The sequence below is a fragment of the Aedes albopictus genome, chromosome 2 (assembly GCF_035046485.1).
Source record: "Aedes albopictus strain Foshan chromosome 2, AalbF5, whole genome shotgun sequence".
NCBI classification, from domain to species: Eukaryota; Metazoa; Arthropoda; class Insecta; order Diptera; family Culicidae; genus Aedes; species Aedes albopictus.
This window is the reverse complement of record NC_085137.1, coordinates 324,638,611-324,660,280: the sequence shown is the minus strand read 5'-3', so window position 1 is coordinate 324,660,280 and position 21,670 is coordinate 324,638,611. Positions and strand designations below refer to the sequence as shown.

At 41.8% G+C, this 21,670-nt stretch overlaps 1 protein-coding gene across 3 annotated transcripts in view; it reads right to left on the bottom strand.

The window, feature by feature from the left end:
* The window catches only part of LOC109404276 (LIM and SH3 domain protein Lasp), a 182,512-nt gene that overhangs the window by 33,727 nt on the left and 127,115 nt on the right, over positions 1–21,670 (bottom strand). For all 3 annotated transcript variants that reach the window (XM_062852427.1, XM_062852428.1, XM_029879828.2), the window contains exons 3-4: positions 15,913–16,045; positions 7,980–8,115 (exon numbers count right to left, since the gene is read on the bottom strand). In XM_062852427.1, coding sequence (XP_062708411.1) covers positions 7,980–8,115; positions 15,913–16,045 — 269 coding nt within the window. The remainder of the gene's footprint in view (positions 1–7,979; positions 8,116–15,912; positions 16,046–21,670) is intronic.

Below are 21,670 nucleotides of genomic sequence, written 5' to 3'. Positions count from 1 at the left end.
TGTTCCAGTGGGCTTCAGAAAGATTCCAGTGGTTTCCAATGGGTTCAAGGGCGTTTCAGAAGTGTTCTCAAGAGGAATTCAGAGTGTCAGGGGATCCCAGGAGTATTTCAAGGCGTTCCAGGAGGCTCAGGAGCAATCCAAAGGTTTTCAAGAGATTACAGGGTCGTTCCATAAGTGTTCTTGGGGGTTGAGTGGGCCCCATGGGTTTCAGGGGCTTTTAAAGGCGTACTTTTTTTCTTCGTTATCGCTTCTAATCAAATCTTGTCAGCCATTTTTGCATCTAGTCATCTTTAAATCGATTTCAGTCCACTAGAACTCTCTTCAAATGTGCCATTCCTTGTCATTTAAATTAATTGTCATTAGCTCGGACTAGCTGGGCACAAAACACGAAAAACCCGGAAAAAAATCAGCCAGAGCGAAAAAAAATCGGATGTCGGGCCAATTTTTATAAAATGTTGGACCACTGTTGGACCCACATCGGGTAACTGTCGTGTCTATGTTGGTTTTAGTGGCCAAAATAAAAACAGGTGAATGATAGGTTGATGTCGGGTTATACGTCATCAATTACGAACAAAGCTTCAACCGTTCAACAATTGGCGAGAACCGTCCAACATTAGGATGAGCTAGCTTAAAGAAGCGTTCAACATTTGGGTTAAGACTTCCCATACAAATGTTCTATTTTCTCTTAGAAAATGGAATTTAAGGGAATACAAATTCAATGGGCAGTATAAGGGATAAGTAGATCTAGACGTTCACTGGATATTTTCCAACTAAAGTGGAATTATGCACGGAAAAACTAACGAAAATCAAAATGTCGGTACTAACCGTTCAAAAATTGGCGAATTACCGTACTTCCTTCCTGAGAATTTTCTAAGCAATTTTTTTTTAATTTCTTCGGCAATTCTTTAAGTCATTCCTTTGTGAATTCCTTTTGATATTTTTTCTATAATTTGTTAGGTAATTTCTTTGCGAGTTTCTCAGGAACTACCTTTGGGAAATTCTTCCGGAAAATTCTTTGACGATCCTTTTGGAATTCCTTCAGTTTTTTTTTATATTTTTTCGGCGATTTAGTTGGTTGAAGCACCGAACAAGCGAGACGGAGTCGTGCGTTTAAATCCCTCCAAAACAAGTAGTATTTTTTCACAAATGTATCTTTCAATTTGTCAATTTAACACACACTGTATCTTCGAAATTTGAGTTTTTTGTCTATTTCAGACATACTAGCCTACTGGTATAGCCGGTAAAGAGCAATAAAAAAAACTTTGGAAATTTAATCGAAAATTGTTTTGTGGATTACTCAGGTAACTCTTTTGCAAACTTCGTTGGTTAGTTTTATTGAGATTGGTGCTACTCTTCAAAATCATTTGTAAATTCCATAGATAACACATTCGGCATTTTCTTTATGTAAATTTCTTCAGTAATTCTTTTGGGGATTTTTCCAACATTCTTTTAGCGAACTATTATGGTCAGTTCCTCTGGAAATGCTTCGCAATTTTGGAAATTCCGCCTATTTTGGAAATTCTATTGAGGTAATTTCGATTGAAGTGCCTTCATCAAATTCATTTCATTTATTTAGTTAACATCAAATTCATGATAATACTGAATCAACAATTTGCCGCCATAATACTCGATTTGCAGCTGCAGCTCTCCAACGTCGGTCACGCCCAACACTCGCCAGATCACGCTCCACCTGGTCCGCCCATCTGCGCTCCACGCCTTCTTGTACCAACCGGATGGTTAGCAAACACCAACTTTGCAGGGTTGTTGTCCGGCATTCTTGCAACATGCCCTGCCCACCGTATCCTTCCGGCTTTGGCTACCTTCTGGATGCTGGGTTCGCCATTAAAGTGCAGCGAGCTCGTGGTTCATCCTTCTCCGCCACACACCGTTCTCCTGCACGCCGCCGAAGATCTTCCTTAGCACCCGTCGCTCGAAAACTCCGAGTGCTTGCATGTCCTCCTCGAGTATCGTCCACGTCTCGTGCCCGTAGAGAACCACCGGTCTTATTAACGTCTTGTACATGGTACATTTGGTGCGGGGTGAATCTTTTTTGACCGCAGTTTCTTCTGGAGCCCATAATAGGCACGGCTTCCACTGATGATGCGCCTTCGTATTTCACGGCTCACGTTATTGTCAGCCGTTAGCAAGGAACCGAGGTAGACGAATTCTTCTACCACCTCGAAAGTATCTCCGTCTATCGTAACATTGCTGCCAAGGCTTGTCCTGTCTCGCTCAGTCCCACCTACCAGTATGTACTTTGTCTTAGCCGCATTCACCACCAGTCCGACCATTGCTGCTTCACGTTTCAGGCGGGTGTACTGTTCTGCCACCGTTCCAAATGTCCTAGCAATAATATCCATGTCATCCACAAAACATACAAATTGGCTGGATTTCGTGAAGATCGTACCCCGGCTGTTGAGCCCGGCTCGTCGCATAACACCTTCCAGGGCGATGTTGAATAGTAGGCAGGAAAGTCCATCACCTTGTCGTAGTCCCCGTCGAGATTCAAATGAACTGGATAGTTCACTCGAAATCCTTACGCTGTTCTGCACACCGTCCATCGTTGCTCTTATCAGTCTAGTCAGCTTCCCGGGAAAGCTGTTCTCGTCCATAATTTTCCATAGCTCTGTGCGGTCGATACTGTCGTATGCCGCTTTGAAGTCGATGAACAGGTGATGCGTTGGGACCTGGTATTCACGGCATTTCTGGAGGATTTGCCGTACGGTGAAGATCTGGTCCGTTGTCGACCGGCCGTCGATGAAACCGGCTTGGTAACTTCCCACGAACTCATTTACTTTAGGTGAAAGACGACGGAAGATGATCTGGGATAGCACTTTGTAGGCGGCATTCAAAATGGTGATCGCTCGAAAGTTCTCACACATTAACTTGTCGCCTTTCTTGTGGATGGGACAGATTATCCCTTCCTTCCATTCCTCCGGTAGCTGTTCGGTTTCCCAGATCTTGACAACTAACTGGTGCAGACAGGTGGCCAACTTTTCCGGGCCCATCTTGATGAGTTCCGCTGCGATACCGTCCTTACCAGCCGCTTTGTTGTTTTTGAGCTGGTGGATGGCATCCTTAACTTCCCTCAGCGTGGGAGTTGGTTCGTTCCCGTCCTCTGCTGCACCAACATAGTCATTTCCTCCGCTGCCTTGGTCCTCCGTGCCTACATTCTCTTCGCCATTCAGGTGCTCGTCGAAGTGCTGCTTCCACCTTTCGATCACCTCACGTTTGTCCGTCAGGAGGCTCCCGTCCTTATCCCTGCAGATTTCGGCTTGCGGCACGTAGCCTTTGCGGGATGCGTTGAGCTTCTGGTAGAACTTGCGTGTTTCCTGTGAACGGCACAGCAGTTCCATATCCTCGCACTCCGCTTCTTCCAGGCGGCGCTTTTTCTCCCGGAAGAGACGGGTCTGCTGCTTCCGCTTCTGTCTGTATCGCTCCACATTCTGTCGGGTTCCATGCTGCAGCATTACCGCCCGCGCTGCATCCTTCTCCTCCAGAACCGCTCTGCACTCCTCGTCGAACCAATCGTTTCGTCAACTCCGTTCTACGTACCCGATAGTGCTCTCAGCTGCGTTGTTGATGGCTGCTTTGATTGTACTCCAGCAGTCCTCTAGAGGGGCCACATCGAGCACACCCTCGTCCGGCAACGCTGCCTCGAGATTCTGCGCGTATGCGGTGGCGACATTCGGTTGCTTCAGTCGCTCTAGATCGTACCGGGGCGGCCGCCGGTAATGTACGTTGTTAATAACGGAGAGTTTTGGGCGCAGTTTAACCATCACCAGGTAGTGATCGGAGTCGATATTAGCGCCACGATAGGTCCTGACGTCGATAATGTCGGAGAAGTGCCGTCCATCAATCAGAACGTGGTCGATTTGCGATTCCGTTTGTTGTGGTGATCTCCAGGTGTAACGATAAGGGAGGCTGTGCTGGAAGAAGGTGCTACGAATGGCCATGTTCTTGGAGGCGGCGAAATCGATGAGGCGTAGGCCATTTTCGTTCGTCAGCTGGTGGGCGTTGAACTTTCCAATCGTCGGTCTGAATTCCTCCTCCTGGCCTACCTGAGCGTTTAGATCCCCTATGATGATCTTGACGTCGTGGTTTGGGCAGCGGTCGTACTCGCGTTCGAGCTGCGCGTAAAATGCGTCTTTGTCATCATCAGTGCTTCCGGAGTGAGGGCTGTGCACGTTTATTATGCTAATGTTGAAGAATCGGCCCTTGATCCTCAACCTGCACATTCTTTCATCGATCGGCCACCAACCGATCACGCGCCTCTGCATGTCGCCCATCACTATAAAAGCTGTTCCCAGCTCACGTGTGTTGCCGCAACTCTGGTAGATGGTATGATTACCTCTAAACGTTCGCACCATAGATCCTGTCCAACACACCTGCTGCAGCGCTACGATTCCGAACCCGCGGTCCTTCAGTATATCGGCGAGTATGCGGGTGCTCCCGATGAAGTTGACAGATCTGCAGTTCCACGTACCGAGCTTCCAATCGCAAGTCCCTTTTCGTCGCTGTGGTCGTCGCCATTGGTATCGGTTCGCATTCTTCTCTTGTTGATTTTCCGGTGCTAGTCTTTTTTACGGCTGGCTCGCAGGGCCTGACACCAACCCACTAACCCAGGGAGCTGGGCTTACCTTCCCGGAAGCTACGGGTTCTGCATTGGCATTTCCTCCAACTACAGTGCTAAATAGCTAGGCTCGAGCGCCAGTCTTCGCCGGGGGTGGTGTTTTTAATGGGCGCCCAGGAGATAATATTCTACCTGAGCTTCCACCCCCTTCATCAAATATACTTTGGGAATTTCTCAGGCAAATATAACCAGCCCCTTTAGCACTGGAAATCGGATAATTACAGTGAATTTCACGTTTCAATTTCACTCTACTTACGAGTTGATAAGTTTTCTCGTTTTGTGTACGACGAAGGCAACCACACCAAAGCAGTAGATAGCCGAATTATTCTTATTGCCGTGCAAATTTCACTTCTCTTGTTGAATCAACCTTCAATTCACACCCCACAAAAGCTCTGTGGCACTTCGAAGTTGCACTTCACTGCTGCAAAATGCAGCAAAAGCTGTTCAATTAATTAAACAAATCACTTCTTCCCGTCGGAAAAATGTAGACAACAAGTTGTCTTCGTCTAGGGAGAATGCAAGCAAATATGTTCGTGGATATTCTCCATACGAAACAGCGTATTTCACAACCACAGAGAGAGATTTATTCGTTGCACTGTGATGGCGTAGTAAGATCTGTTGGGCAAAAATATTAATTGACATATTTTGATCGTCATTCTAACCCTAAAGTACCTCTATCTTAATTAAAAACTTTCTGCTCAATCGAGCTTTGAGCAAATAATTTGATTTGGATTGCGAAGAATTTGACCGATTTTTTGAATAAACACCTACGGTTAAATCATAATTTTTGACCATCCTATGTACCATAGTCTCACGTAGAAGGTGTGCTGAGAATTGAATTCAGTTTTTGCCCAAAATAGACGTGGACTAGACGGAAACGAGGGACAATTATTCAATCTTAATACTTCGCGCCGTTGTAAAAAGTACAACACAACCAAAAAAACAGTTTCAGCATCTAACGGGCGCGCAAGGTTAAGGAATCTGTAGTTCTTTAAACAAATTCATATTCCATATCATTTATAAACTATTTGATATCCCTGAGGTGGTAGGCGCAAGAATAGATTAGATCATTATAGGTCGACGCTTAGATAGACGGGAATTAAAAAAACCCTACGAGAAAGTTATCTGAATAGCCTGAAGTTTTTTTTATTTTAGATACTTCGTTAACGATATTGATTTTTTGAATCAAAAATCTAGACATGTGCCTTGTGTGTCCACGTTCACGATAAATATTTATTCATTTAAAATTATCCGATATGGACAATAACAATTAGGTAGACTTGCTACCATGCCAGCAGAAAAGAAAGATTTTTAAAAAATAATTACAAAATGAGTAAATTAATAAAATGTCTACAGAGAATGAAGACATCATTGAGATGGAATTCCATAATATATTTTATCAAAGATTTAACCCACCAACATACATTACTGACTATAATAAATTTTTTTGTGGATTCCAGTTTTTTTTTACGAAACTTGATATTATCCCTCTAATACCCAACCCCGCCTTTAGACGAGGTATAGTTTGAGCATTTTGGTAATTTTTGATTCGTGGGCAATCAATACTTTTATATTTTTGGCTGATATCTATTTAGGACTGTAATGTATATCTCAAAATGGTTTTTGGTGTCTTTTAAAGCGTAATTACATTTTTTTTAAATCATTGAACTAGAAAAATGCAAAATCAAAATTCAAAAAATCGAGAATTAAAAAGAACCGTCTTCCAAAACGTGTTTAAATCGATTTTAGATGACGAAAAATAATATAAGGGTAACTCTCGCTGAGACCGTCCCACTATTTACACCTTGTCTTCAAAAATGTTTTAGGTGGCGATTTTCTAAAAGTCCTTGCCAATAAAGAAAGAAAAATGCATTTGGTTACTCAAATTGATGGACCCCCCGTTAGTTAAAGCCACAACCATTTTTACGGACCCCTCGATTTTGGTCAATTGTTGGCTCATTTAAACCGTTATAACTCAAAAGTTTCTCCAAGAACCACCTCAAAACGAAATGTTGTTTAAAAGAGGAATGATAGAGCTACTTTTTGCAGATATAAAAAGTTGGGTCGGCCATATTGATTTCAGCCGCCATCTTGAATTTATTTACAAAATCTTTTTTTTTCACCATGTTGGCAACCACCGATTTTCAAAATTTTTACATCAATTGAGAGCTGGGGCATTTATACACAACATATCAAAAAATTAGAGATGTATGTTTTTCCTTTCAAAAGTTATCTTCAGTTTTGTAAATCATGTCACTTTTGCGCACTGGACCAGGCGCCGGCTGTTTATATAAATGCAGCGTTATTTCACAGCGTTTACGAACACTAATTGAACCTCTGAACCCACTAATAAATAGCTGAAAGTTTCGGCTTTTCAAAACACTATAAAAGTTTTAAAAACAATTCTCGCATCATTGAGAAACAGTTAAAAACGGGAACGAACTTCAAATTTTCCTAAATTTTGCTGCAGGTGTGTTTGTGTGTGCATGCTTTACGCCTGCTCTGATGCTGTTGCGTGTCGTTGATGGTACGCATGGAAATGTATGGAGAAAACGTGGTATGATTTACAAAACTGCAGATAACTTTTGAAAGGAAAAACATACATCTCTATATTTTTGATATGTTGTGTATAAATGCCCCAGCTCTCAATTGGTGCAAACAATTTTAAAATCGGTGGTTGCCAACATGATGAAAAAAAAGTTTTTGTAAATAAACTCAAGATGGCGGCCGAAATCAATATGGCCAACCCAACTTTTTATATCTGCAAAAAGTAGCTCTATCATTCCTCTTTTAAACAACACTGCTGAGAAATTTCGTGATCAATTTGTTGTTTATCTAAATCCATAGATAAAGGTCATCTAAGGCCTGAAGTACACAGGGTCAGAGAATTTGACAAGAACAGAACTCAAGAAACAACATCAGTTTGACATTAATAAAAATTCAATCGAGACAAACAAAATGTTTGAGCATTGGTTTCTTTTTGGACAAATATTTGACCCTGTGTACTAACGGCTTAACTATTAAAGTTTTGGCGTGTTGTGGTATCTCGTAAAATGTGATGGGTATCGAAAGTTTAGCAGAATGAATTTGAAGATCTTCACCAATAAAGCAACCGTCCCGATAAAATACAGAAAACAAAGAGCAAACAACGACACACGAGGAAACTGCTCCCCCGATGGTCCCGATGAAGGGGAGCTTGCGGGAACAAAAAGTGAAAAACTAGGTCCCTCTGGGAGATCTGGGTGGGTAGTGTATACACAAGACCATCCCAATGCCTAAAAAGTGCAATAACCCACCTCACAGAGGAAAGCACACCCCCGCGCAGAAAAGCTGCAAACTCACTCACCTTTACTATCGATAATTTCTGTACATTCTCTTTGTCTTTCCATGGCAGCTTTCTTCTGTAAGTCACCGTGGTAGGCAACGTTGGAGATGTTTTTCGTGTTTTGCTTGATTCGCAGCGTTTCGGGATCGTCAGCGACCTTGTTTTAATAGCCGTCGTATTCCACACGTTCCGTTGTCCGTTTGGTCCAGTTGGGCGGCCGCGGGCCAAGAAGAGAAACCAGAGCGACGGCGGCGGCGGCAGCACATCCGTGGCGGGCACGATTTACAATTGCAGATCAGGTCGCGGGGATTTGCACCACGGCCGAGACACCACGACGAGGTTGGGGTTGTCCACGGAGTCCACGGAAGAAGGTGAGGTTTCAAGTTCCGCCACGATTGGATTGTTTGTTTGTTTGTTCGACGGACGCGCCCGGCATACGAAGATGATCATGGCGGTGGTGATGATGATGGTGGTGATCGACATTTGGCAAGCGCAGGCCGCGAAGTTGGTATACATACATAAAAATGAGAGGAAGAGAAAAGAAACAAAACAGAGAAATCGAAACTTGGATTAAAGAGTTCCGTGATGTATTAATTTAATTGAAGTGTTGCGTCGAAGAAAGTGTTGACCGAATAGAGTTGGAATTGCTCGTAGTTGAAAAGTGAAATGATTTGCTCGATGATGAATTTTTTTTAACAAGTATGTATAAGTTGATTGATGACATTTTGCACTAAATAAAGTATAAGTAAATTTTCCAATGTTGCACACTAAGCAGGCTCTAAGTATAGCATAGATTATAATCCACGAGCTTTCGATGTACTGGAAATTTTCTAAGCTAGATAAAGCGATCTTCAAATATACAGTAAAGAGCTGATTTTTTCAACGCTCGATGTCAGTGTTTTTGATCCGATATTGAACAAGAGAAATAAAAGGTATTTCCCTCAACATTGCCATTTTAAAATCAATACTAATGCAATTGATGTCTTTTGGCATCATATATAAATTACGTAACGTAAAAATCTCGCGTAACTTTTGAAAAAGGCTAAGCAAACCAACACATTTATAGTCCTTTAGCAGCTAACCTTATCCAACCTTTTAAAAAAATATCGTTCAAAGAAGATACTCTTCTTCTTGGTAACCTCTGAACTTTGCCTATTGATATGATTACAACTTACAAGTGAGACATCCCCAAGCATGTGACGCTGGGGTAGAAAATATTTTTTCAAATAAATCTCGTCCCAACGTGGAAAAATGTTTAAGTTGCTGCTTCTTTCCAGAGATACCTCCAGAAACTCTCACAGGAATACTGGGATTGCTCTAGAAATTTATGCTTAGATTTATGCGTTTCTACTGTAGATTTAATTGCTGCCGAGAGTCTTTCAAGGATTTCTAAAAAAAATCTCTAGGGTTTCCACCATAGCTTTTTTTTAGATTTCATTTTTTTTAAATCCTGGAATTTCTACAGGTGGTCCTTCAGGAACTCCCCCAGGACTTCCTAAACGTTTTTTTTCGGGGATTTGTATAATAATTCCTCCAGATATTTCGATAAGGACTCGAGTACTCCAGGACTTCCTCCACGAATATTTCCGGGGATTTCTATAAGAATTCCTCCAGATATTTCCCTAAGCTTTTTTTCAGACGTCCCTAGTGTGATAGGAACTGTTTTGATTCCTTCAGAAATTTTTGTTGGTACTCCTGCAAGATTTTTCCATGAATTCCTACAAAAACTCATCTAGGGATTTATCCAGAAATTTATGTAAGAATTTCTTCAATAATTTCTGTTAGGATAACTCCTAGCATTTATCCAAGAATTTATCTAGTGATTTTTCTAGGTACTGTTTCAAGAATTTCTTTTAGATTTCCTCCAAATATTCTTGCTGCAATTCCTCCAGGAATTCGTGCTGGATTTCTTCAAGGAATTTCAAGAATTCTTCCGGAAATTCCTTCAGGAATTCTTGGGGATTTACAAAAAATTCCGTTCAGATATATCCCTAAGATTTTTCCACGCAACCTTCAGAAGTTTTTGATGGGATTCCTTAAAGAACTCCTGTTAACGTTTCTCCAGAAATTATTGCTTGTATTCCTGCAGGACATTTTCCAGGAATCTCTATATGAACTCTCCTAGGGATGTATTCAGTGGTTTTTGTAGGGATTTCAGCAATAATTATTGTGTTTTTTTATTTCTTTTTATTCGTGAATTTTAGCTTAGGCTAGGAATTTTCCTAGGGACTATTTCAGGAATTCATCCAAGAATTCCTGCTTGATTTCCTCCAGAAATTCTACCGGGGATTTCTCCGAGGGACCCCCTAGGTATTCCTTTAGCCCTCTGAAGCCCTAGACGAACTACTTTTTTTTTTCAAACGGCTACTTCTCAAAGACCATACAATCGAAAAATTTGTAACCAATTTGAAATTAAATGCAGTTCATTGATCTTTTATTATCTGGGTGTGGCATCACCCTGACCCTCCCCCCTTTCTGGGTGTTAAAAAATACCTTGCCACGGGGGTATTTTTCGGCAATTCCTTGAATCTCACACATATTTTCGTTCTGAAACCTGTATTGGAAAAGTATTTGGCCATACAATTATTGCTCTGTACTATGAACATGCCGCCGCTACGGAACCGATTCCGGATGTTCCGGATTTCAGTTCTACGTGGCCATTTTAACGCGTGACGGCCAAACGAACTAAAATCAGCAAATATTTAACGAATTCGAAAAATTTGTTCACAGCATACTCGTATGCATGTCTAGTTCGAAAAATTGGACAGAAAACGTCGGTTCAGGACACAGGAATTCTAGAAGGGCTCTCAAGAGGAATATCTAGAGCAACCCTAGCTGAAAATGTTTGAGAAATCCAAGCAAGAATTCCTGGAGAAATTCTAGCAGGAATTTCTGTTGGTACTGTAAGAAAAAATTCTAAAAATCGTTGAAAAATCTTAGAATAAATCACAAGTGGAACTTCTATACAATACCTTGGAGAAATCTCTGGAGGAATCCATGAAGGTATCACAGAAAGAATATGTGAATATGTTTAAATTTCCTTGTAGAAATTTAAACATATTCTTATACATACAGGAATACCTGATTGGCTTCTCTAGGGGATTGCCGAAGAAAGGGTTCCTTCAGGAATTTCTCCTGGGATTCCTCCAAGGAATCCACGCCAGGTATTGTACCCAGAATTTTTTCATGAATTCCTCTAGGGACGTTTCTAAACATTTCCACAATAATTCTTATAGCGATTTCTCCAAGGATACATTTGGATTTCGCTCTCAAAAATCATCCGAGAATGCCTGATGGGATTCCTTCAGAAATTATTATCGGTACATCTATAGGGATTTCTCCATGGACTTTCCCAGAAATTTCTCCTGTGGCTCCTCCACAGATTTTTAACAAGGATTCTTCCCGGAATTATTTTTGGGATTCTTCCAAAAATTTGTGCAAGGACTCACCCAAGAGTTCTTCTGGCATTACTACTAGATTTTTTTTGGTGGGACTCCTCCAGTAATTCCTGCTGTAATTTATTAATAGATTTTTCCTACTTAGGATTAAGTATTCTTACTGGGAATCCTCTTGAGATTATTTTAGAAACTACTGCTGGAATTACTACAGGACTGTTACTCAGGGTTTTCTAGACATTTCAGGAAAAAATCTTCCTGAATTTTTCTTCTGGGTTTCCCATGCAATATTTCATAGAATCCTCCAGAAAGTCCTCTAGGACTCTCAAGAGCAATAATTGGAGATGTTCCTACTGAAAATGCTAGGAAATCTCAGCAAGAATTTCGGAAGAAGTTCAAGAAGAAGTATTTGAAGGAATCCCTGTTGTTTACTTGATGTATTGCAAGAGGAATTCCGAGATGAATCCTTGGAGAAGAATCCCAGCAAGAAATCCTGGAGGGATCCTAAGAGGAATTTTCGGAGGAGCCTCAGCAGTCACCCCTACAAGAATTGCTAGATTAATCTTTTGAGAAATCCTCTTAGAATTTTTCCAGGAATGCCTGATGAGATTCTGCAAGAAATTTCTGCTGGGATTCTTCCATTGATTATTCAAAGATTCTTCCAAAAATTGTTCCGATGATTCTTTTAGGGATTTCTTCAATGATTTCTCTAGAGACTACCTCCATGAACAAATGTCATGAAACTTTCCAATTCTACCATATCTAATGCAAATTTCCATCCGTAAACACAAACCTTCAATAATGTTGATAAGTTATAGTGATATAAGGATATCGTCGATGAACATTTCATGCTGAGGGCAGTGAAATAGGTAAATAATCAAATGACATTTTTTGACATATTTAAACCCTGCTTTTGCTTAGTGATCCGACCCAACACCGTTTTTTTGGCCTCATGGATAACGTTTCTTATAATAAAATTTCCCTTTTTAAAATCATAGGCTGTTCTTTTAAATTAAAATAATAAATTAGCAAAGAAGGCTCTCATGCAACAACTGTGAAAATGGTCATAGAATACTTTGAGCTTTAAGCTTCAATTTATCAATATTTTACTTTGCACAATAGCAGTTGATCATGTAACTAATACTATAAAACTCAAGCAGTGTCATACCCAGATTATTCTCCCGATCTGAAGAAAATACCACAATCTTACACTTATGTTATTCATTTGCAAATCGTGTATGTATTTGGTAGTACGAAGAGGTACATCACAAGAGGTACAAAAATGAAAGCAAAAATAAATTTCAAAGATTGCAAAATCGAGAGAAAAACAGTTAGGTAATTTTTTTGTTATTGTAATAACAGAAGTGGTTATGTATTGGTCAACTATTCTGGTATTTCGCTCCCTATTTCAACCGCTTTGAAACAGTTCTTGGCAGCTTGGCTTTCACTCCCGATCGGACTGAAACTCCCAACTCTCAATGGTTCATGCTTTACATTATTGATTCAGCATCCAGAACTTTTAAACTAGGTCGGTCTCAGCTTCCGTTATGGCAGTCAACTCTAGGGCACCACCGGTTATCACTGCACTGAACTACATCGGGGCGCAGCATGAAATATATTTTCACTCAATCCGAAAGGGCACACAATGCGAAAATCAAACACAATGCAAGGCTCTTTCCGTGGTGTGGTCGCGCTTACGCGAGAGGGGGATGATCACGTTTGAGAAAAAAGAGCTTTCCGCTAAAACCGGGTTGGTTTCGTTGCCGCGGGGTCCCGGCGATGCGATGGAAGAGAAAATTTCGTGCCAAATGGCACTTTTCGCTTTGGCGGCGGCATTTGACTTTGTTTTATGTTTGCTCTCTTTGTGCTATGCGGCACAGTTTACTCCCACTTATGTAAACGGTACGCGCGGGAGGAACGTTGATCCGTATGAACACTCCACTTCAAACACCATCATCTGGTTGTTGTTTTTACTCAAAAGAGGCAAAATCCTTTGTTCTATCACTTGTGAGGTAGATCTGCTCATAGCCAATTGAGTGCGATCTTACATGGTTCGGCAATTGAACTGTAAAATAGACATTTGTTGACTTTTATCATTAGTCAATTCGTTATCACTGTACTGTTCCTGATGCTGCCAGCCTGGTAAGGAAAAAATCAGGATGGATTTTTGAGGGATTGGAACCAGAACCGTCTAGAAGTGGTCCAGTTTTAAGAAAAGCTGGCAGAAATTCAATTTTCGAACATGTCTTGAATGGATTGACGTATATCAAGCATTCATTTATAATATCAGGAGCATGAATATCATTTAAAAATATGAAAATATTGATTATATATCTTGTTACAGCACTGAATAGCTGCTGATGGAAAAAAAATACTGAAATCTTGATTAAAAAAAAAACATACAATGGTTGTGCTACAAAAGTCTAGACATATTCGTAATACAAATGATTCCAAAAGTGTATACGAAAGTTCTTGTGTATTTCAGTAATCTTCGTTCCATTGAAGATTGAGAGATAAAAATAGCACTTTTGGCTCCAAAATTGGCATTACAAGTCATTAGTACTAGAAATTCTTACACTTCGACTTCAAAGTGTTTTACAAATCGCTCCCCGATATCTCCTCGGGCATGTTCCGCTCAAATGTTCGTTTAAGTATGTTGATTTAGTAAAAACGCAACTGCCAAGACTGCTCACATTAATGCAATGATGATAGTTTTATAGTCAACTTGTATGAAAACAGTCATTTTTTCAAATTTCTTTCGAAGAAATCGACAAATTATGAAAATGCCACAAATATGAAATTAGGAGCTGAATAATGTTCTAATTACATTTATTTAGGCTTAAACTAGCAGACTTTACTATGGTTTGGTCATTTTTGCCGGGTATTTTCAAATCTGTACCATTGTGCGTCTGCATACGAATAAAAAAATAGTCACTAGACCTCCAAGGCCGTCTTTTTTTTCATTTTCAAACGAGACATAAAAAAAGGTAAGGCAACTGATCTGCTGCCTGAACCGGATTAGAGGCTTAGTTGTGAGATAAGTTCGTGAATCGAACCAAAATGAACTGTTAAAACACATGGCACACTGTACAATTATTTGATATTTTTTTCAATAAAGCGTTAACTAGAGAATCTTCCACTAGGGATGTCACATACCCATGACATCTTTATTCGTTCTATGTACATATTATGATTTTCTTCACTGGCAACTATACTTTTAAGACGTCAAGTCTTTTCAAGAATTTATACAGGGTGTTAGGATCCTGAGTGCAAACTTTTCAAAGGGTGATAGATGACCATAAATGGTGAAAAAAATGTTCTACGCATATGGTCAAATCTCAATCGTTGCGTAGTTATTGAACTTTCCACGTTTTTGACTATTATTGCCTTAACTGGCTATTACTCAAAAATGGTTAAACTTATCGCAGTTTTTTAACCCTTATTCGGAAGATTATTGAATTTTCTTTCAAATGGCATCTTTGAATCGATTGGTTTAGTTAAATAACTCAGTTTTGTAGAGCAAGTAGCTCAAAAGTAGTGTGTTTTGAGTTACTTTTGTCAATTATCTTTAAAAAATGCGCAATATTTTTTTTCTTAGGCAAAGTTGTGGCCCCTTTTTTACTCTATAATTCGTTCTTTGTCATCAAACTTATGTCTCTTATCGTTTTCTTGCAATTTCGACTTAAACATCGCATTTCAGATCATGAACTATCAAGGTAAGCACTTTTTTGCGCACTGTGCCGCACATTTAAATCAAAATTGCAAGGAAACGATAAGAGCTAGAAGTTTGGTGTCAAAGAACGAATTGTAGAGGGGAACAGGGCCACAACTTTTCCCAAGAAATAATTTTGATTTATTACGCATTTTTCAAAGATAGGGTATCGCGCCACTTGGGCAGTGGCTTCTATATTCGTCGGTTTGCCACTATAACTCAGTCAATTTTGAACCATCCGACTTGAAATGTTGTACACGGGTAGATAATATACCTATTTCACCACATTCCAAAAGTTGTGCCAATTGGTTCAAATTTGACTGAGTTATAGTGGAAAACAGACGAATATAGAACCACCGCCCAAGTGGCGCGATTCCCTAATTAAAACACACTACTTTTGAGCTGTTTGCTCAAATCGATTCAAAGATGCCATTTGATAGAAAACTCAAATAATGTTTCGAATAAGGGCAACAGAATTGCGATAAGTTTTCCCATTTTGATGTTATAGCCAGTTAAGGCAATAATAATCATAAACTCATAAACATGGAAGTTCAATAACTATGTAACGGTTGAGATTTGACCAAATGCATAGAACTTTTTTTTTCACCATTTATGGTCCTCTATCATCCTTTAAAAAGTTTGCACTCACGAACCTAACGCCCTGTATACTTCAGACATTTCATATAAAAAAAATCACGGTCTTTATAATAAGTCAAATGTCTTTAGAGCGATTGTGCCCGGCATCCAGATGCTAGGTAGCCTTGAAACTGATGTTTTCTATGATACATGAACTCTACGTGGTCAATCTACTCTAAGAGCATTTGCGTCCATGACCCCATCTACATACCTGTGTGACTTTTCCTTTCAGTTTCTCGAAGTCTGCGTGGTATTTGACATTGGATTGAATCTTGGTGTTTTCCGCTATCCGCTTCAGTTCCGGTGTTTCTGCGATAGTGGTGGCTTTGGCTTTTGGGATGTGTCTGGAAACAAAACAAGAGATGGGAGAAGAAATGGTTAGTTAATAGACTGCACTAGCCATTCATAAAAAGAAATGGCTTATCAGTTGTACATCGCACAATTCCCACATCGAAACCCAAACACGCCATCACTTTATGAGATAATGGATACGTCAGGTATACTCATAATCATAATCGATTCCACGATAGGACCATTATGCATATTATATCTTCCTGATGATGACGACGACGATCAAGCTGGTTACACCTTCGTCGTCGTTGAGTTTTAAAACATTGTAATTATATGCGCATAGTTGACATTCCAGCGACTGGGAGACCGCCTTCGTGTGGTCGTTCGTAAAAGTTGACGCGGCGACACTCGAGCAATGCTTCGCCGCCACCATGATACCGGCAATGACTACAGAACAAGTTTTTTTTGCCACCTTACCATATGGACTGCTCAACGACACACATCGGCCGAAGGACTGTTGTTGATCCTTACATCATAGTCTCCACCAGTATAAAGCCGGGGAAGGTAGTACCGGTTAAAATTTTAATCGGCATGCACAGCCGGCGCTTAAGGCGGCAAAAGGTTTTTAGGAAAGTTTTCATGATTAATTCACTTGGAAGTTTTATTGCAACAATCTGATTTTGCTAAAGTGACGAGGCTTCGCCAAAAAATCCTAAATTGCCGTAGAAACTACTAAAGAAAATACGCAATAAGATTTGAATTGGAATTTGAATTCCAATCTAGAAACAAAATATGTATTAAAAAATCATGAAACGAGTTCAGTTCACCCTAAGTCCATATTTCGCTATCAATCGTTCCCTTACAATAACAATTTCAGAAAGAAGTGCAAATTGAAACACAAAATCAGCCACAATACACTATTTATCACATTTTCCCAATGAAAAATAGAAGGAATACCGTGATTTCGGGTGAAATTGATCAGTGGGGTGAAATTGATCGACGTGAGGACCATTTTTATTTGTTAAAAATAACGCTTTAAACTTGAAACAATTTATAAAAAATGTCTATCATCTGGAGGACTCTAAGGGGCTGTCCATAAACCACGTGGTCATTTTTTTGGGACTTCTCAACCCCCCCCGCGTTGTCATTAGTCCATACAAATTTTTTTATTCGTCCATACAAAATGGTCATTAAAAGAACCCCCCCCCCTATGACCACGTGGTTTATGGACAGCCCCTAAGCTCAGCTGTGCACTATGGTCCTCCAGAAAGGGGGGGGGGGGGGTTGGTGTCAGGCCCTACGAGCCAGCCGTAAAAAACCATCGTAACGGAAAATCAGCAACAGAATAATACGAACCGAGACCAACGGCAACGACCCCAGCGAACAAAAAGGACTTGCGATTGGAAACTCGGTACGTGGAACTGCCGATCTCTCAACTTCATTGAGAGCACCCGCATACTCGCCGATCTACTGAAGGACCGCGGGTTCGGCATCGTAGCGCTGCAGGAGGTGTGTTGGACAGGATCCATGGTGCGAACGTTTAGAGGTAATCATACCATCTACCAGAGCTGCGGCACCACACGCGAGCTGGGAACAGCTTTCATCTTTTTTTTTTATCTGTATTAACGAGATTTTTAGCCCTAGGCTAGTTCATCTCGGGACCCACGCTTTACTTCCCTTCCGAAGGAAAAACTCACATTTTGCGAGTTTGTCGGGAGTGGGATTCGATCCCAGGTCCTCGGCGTGATAGTCAAGTGTTTTAACCATCACACCAGGTTCGCTCCGCAGCTTTCATCGTGATGGGTGATATGCAGAGGCATGTGATCGGTTGGTGGCCGATCGACGAAAGAATGTGCAGGTTGAGGATCAAGGGCCGATTCTTCAACTTCAGCATAATAAACATGCACAGCCCACACTCCGGAAGCACTGATGATGACAAGGACGCATTTTACGCGCAGCTCGAACGCGAGTACGATCGCTGCCCAAGCCACGACGTCAAGATCACCATAGAAGATTTAAACGCTCAGGTAGGCCAGGAGAAGGAATTCAGACCGACGATTGGTAAGTTTAGCGCCCACCAGCAGACGAACAAAAACAACCAACGACTCATTAATGTCGCCGCTTCCAAAAATATGGCCATACGTAGCACCTTTTTCCAACACAGCCTCCTTTATCGTTACACATGGAGATCACCACAGCAGACGGAATCTCAAATCGACCACGTTCTGATTGACGGACGACACTTCTCCGACATTATCGACATCAGGACCTATCGTGGCGTCAACATCGACTCCGACCACTATCTGGTGATGGTCAAACTGCGCCCAAAACTCTCCGTCATCAACAATGCAATATACGGTACCGGCGACCGCCACGGTACAACCTAGAGCGACTGAAACAACCGGATGTCGCCTCAGCATACGTCAGAATCTCGAGGCCGCGTTGCCAGACGAGGGCGAGCTCCATGAGGCCCCTCTAGAGGACTGCTGGAGTACAGTGAAAGCAGCCATCAACGACGCAGCCGAGAGCACCATCGGGTACGTGGAACGGAATCGACGGAATGAATGGTTTGACGAAGAGTGCAGAACGGTTTTGGAGTAGAAGAACGCAGCGAGGGCGGTAATGCTGCAGCAAGGGACCCGACCGAACGTGGAACGTTACAAACAGAAGCGGAAACAGCACACCCGCCTCTTTAGGGAGAAAAAGCGCCGCCTGGAAGAAGCGGAGTGTGGAGAAATGAAACTGCTGTGCCGTTCCCAAGAAACACGGAAGTTCTATCAGAAGCTCAACGCATCCCGCAAGGGCTTCGTGCCGCGAGCCGAAATATGCAGGGATCAAGACGGAGGCCTCTTGACGGACGGACGTGAGGTGATCGAAAGATGGAAGCAGCACTTTGATCAGCACCTGAACGGCGTGGAGAACGTAGGCACGGGAGCCCACGGCAACGGAGGAAACGACGACGCCAGTGCAGCGGAGGACGGAAATGAACCAACTCCCACGCTGAGGGATGTTAAGGATGCCATTCACCAGCTCAAAACCAACAAAGCAGCTGGCAAGAATGGTATCGCAGTTGAACTCATCAAGATGGGCTCAGAAAAGTTGGCCATCTGTCTGCATCGGCTGATAGTTAGGATCTGGGAAACCGAACAGGTACCGGAGGAGTGGAAGGAAGGGGTAATCTGCCCCATACACAAAAAAGGCGACCATTTGGAATGTGAGAACTTCAGGGCGATCACTTTTTTGAATGCTGCCTACAAAGTGCTATCCCAGATCATCTTCCGTCGTCTGTCACCTAAAACGAATGAGCTCGTGGGAAGTTATCAAGCCGGTTTCATCGACAACCGGTCGACAACGGACCAGATCTTCACCGTAAGGCAAATCCTCCAGAAATGCCGTGAATACCAGGTCCAAACGCATCACCTGTTCATCGACTTCAAAGCGGCATACGACAGTATCGACCGCGCAGAGCTATGGAGAATCATGGACGAAAACGGCTTTCCTGGGAAGCTGACTAGACTGATTAAAGCAACGATGAACGGTGTGCAAAACTGCGTAAGGGTTTCGGGTGAACTATCCAGTTCATGCGAATCTTGCCGGGGACTGCGACAAGGTGATGGACTCTCATGCCTACTCTTCAACATTGCTCTGGAAGGTGTGATGCGACGAGCCGGGCTCAACAGCCGGGGAACGATTTTCACAAAATCCTGACAATTTGTGTGCTTTGCGGACGACATGGACATTATTGCAAGAATATTTGGAACGGTGGCCGAGCCGTACACCCGCCTGAAACACGAAGCAGCAAAGGTCGGATTGGTGGTGAATGCCTCAAAAACAAAGTACATACTGGTAGGCGGAACCGAACACGACCGAATCCGTCTGGGTAGTAGTGTTACGATAGACGGGGATACTTTCGAGGTGGTGGAGGAATTTGTCTACATCGGATCCTTACTGACGGCTTACAACAACGTGAGCCGTGAAATTCGGATGCGCATCATCAGCGGAAGTCGGGCCTACTACGGGCTCCAGAAGAAACTGCGGTCGAAAAAGATTCACCCACGCACCAAATGCACCATGTACAAAACGCTAATAAGACCGGTGGTCCTCTACGGGCACGAGACATGGACCATGCTCGAGGAGGACCTACAAGCACTCGGAGTTTTCAAGCGACGCGTGTTAAGGACGATCTTCGGCGGCGTGCAGGAGAATGGTGTGTGGCGGAGAAGGATGAACCACGAGCTCGCTGCACTTTACGGCGAACCCAGCATCCAGAAGGCGGCCAAAGCCGGAAGGATACGGTGGGCAGGGCATGTTGCAAGAATGCCGGACAACAACTCTGCAAAGCTGGTGTTTGGAATCGATCCGGTTGGCACAAGAAGGCGTGGAGCGCAGAGAGCACGATGGGCGGATCAGGTGGAGCGTGACCTGGCGAGCATTGGGCGCGACCGAGGATGGAGAGCGGCAGCCACAAACCGAGTATTGTGGCGTACTATTGTTGATTATGTCTTGTCTTAAATGTGATGTTGAACAAATAAATGTATGTATGTATGTCCATCATCTGGCTCAAGAGTTATTGAATGATGAGTTTACATGTTTTACAGCCATACATGTTATACATACACATCCTCCTCTTCTCCTCTTCTTGGCGTAACGTCCTCACTGGGACAAAGCCTGCTTCTCAGCTTAGTGTTCTATGAGCACTTCCACAGTTATTAACTGAGAGCTTCCTCTGCCAATGACCATTTTGCATGTGTATATCGTGTGGCAGGTACGAAGATACTCTATGCCCAAGGAAGTCAAGGAAATTTCCTTTACGAAAAGATCCTGGACCGACCGGGAATCGAACCCGTCACCCTCAGCATGGTCATGCTGAATACCCGTGCGTTTACCGCCTCGGCTATATGGGCCCACATACACATATTTCTGGAAAAAATTCAATATTCTCCGAAACTGCGTGTTAGGCGAACTTCAAAGACACTTTCAAACTTTTGTTACCTTAGCTGTATCGCACATGTAATGATTGTTTGTAGTTGTCAAGTATTCGATAAACCCGATTTCGCCATCAAAAGTTCTATAAATATTGAAATTTATGCATATAATTTTACTTTTCTAGAAGTTCTTAATATGTTATTTAGTATGGAAGTTGCATATTTTCAGACGTTTTCTTAAGATTTTTTAAACTTCAAACTCAAATAATTAAAAATTTAGTAAACTTGTAAAAGTTTTGCATAGCTTTTCGCATTCCGGGTGGTTAATTTGGGTGGAAAAAATATTTTCAGCACTTACAACAACATTTCACTGACTGATCAATTTCACCCCGAAAATAAAATTTTCGATTTTTTATATCTAATGATATTTTTTGTAACAAAATGATTTGCAATAGAATTTTCAACTACTTTGACTGATAAAAACCATGGTCGTACTTGTTTTAAAGCATTGAATTTAACCATATCGATAAGTATTCAAAAATTATTCGCCAAAAACTGCGAAAAGTGATCAATTTCATCCGAAATCACAGTACGATGTAATCGAGTGAAATTACATTTAAAAATAGATACATCGCCAGAAATTACGTGCCTGGATATTACAAAATTATTTGCTGTGTATCAGAATCGCTGATTTTGGTATTCAGCTGAAATAATTTACTCCATCTAGGCTCAGAATTGATGTTGTTGATTGTT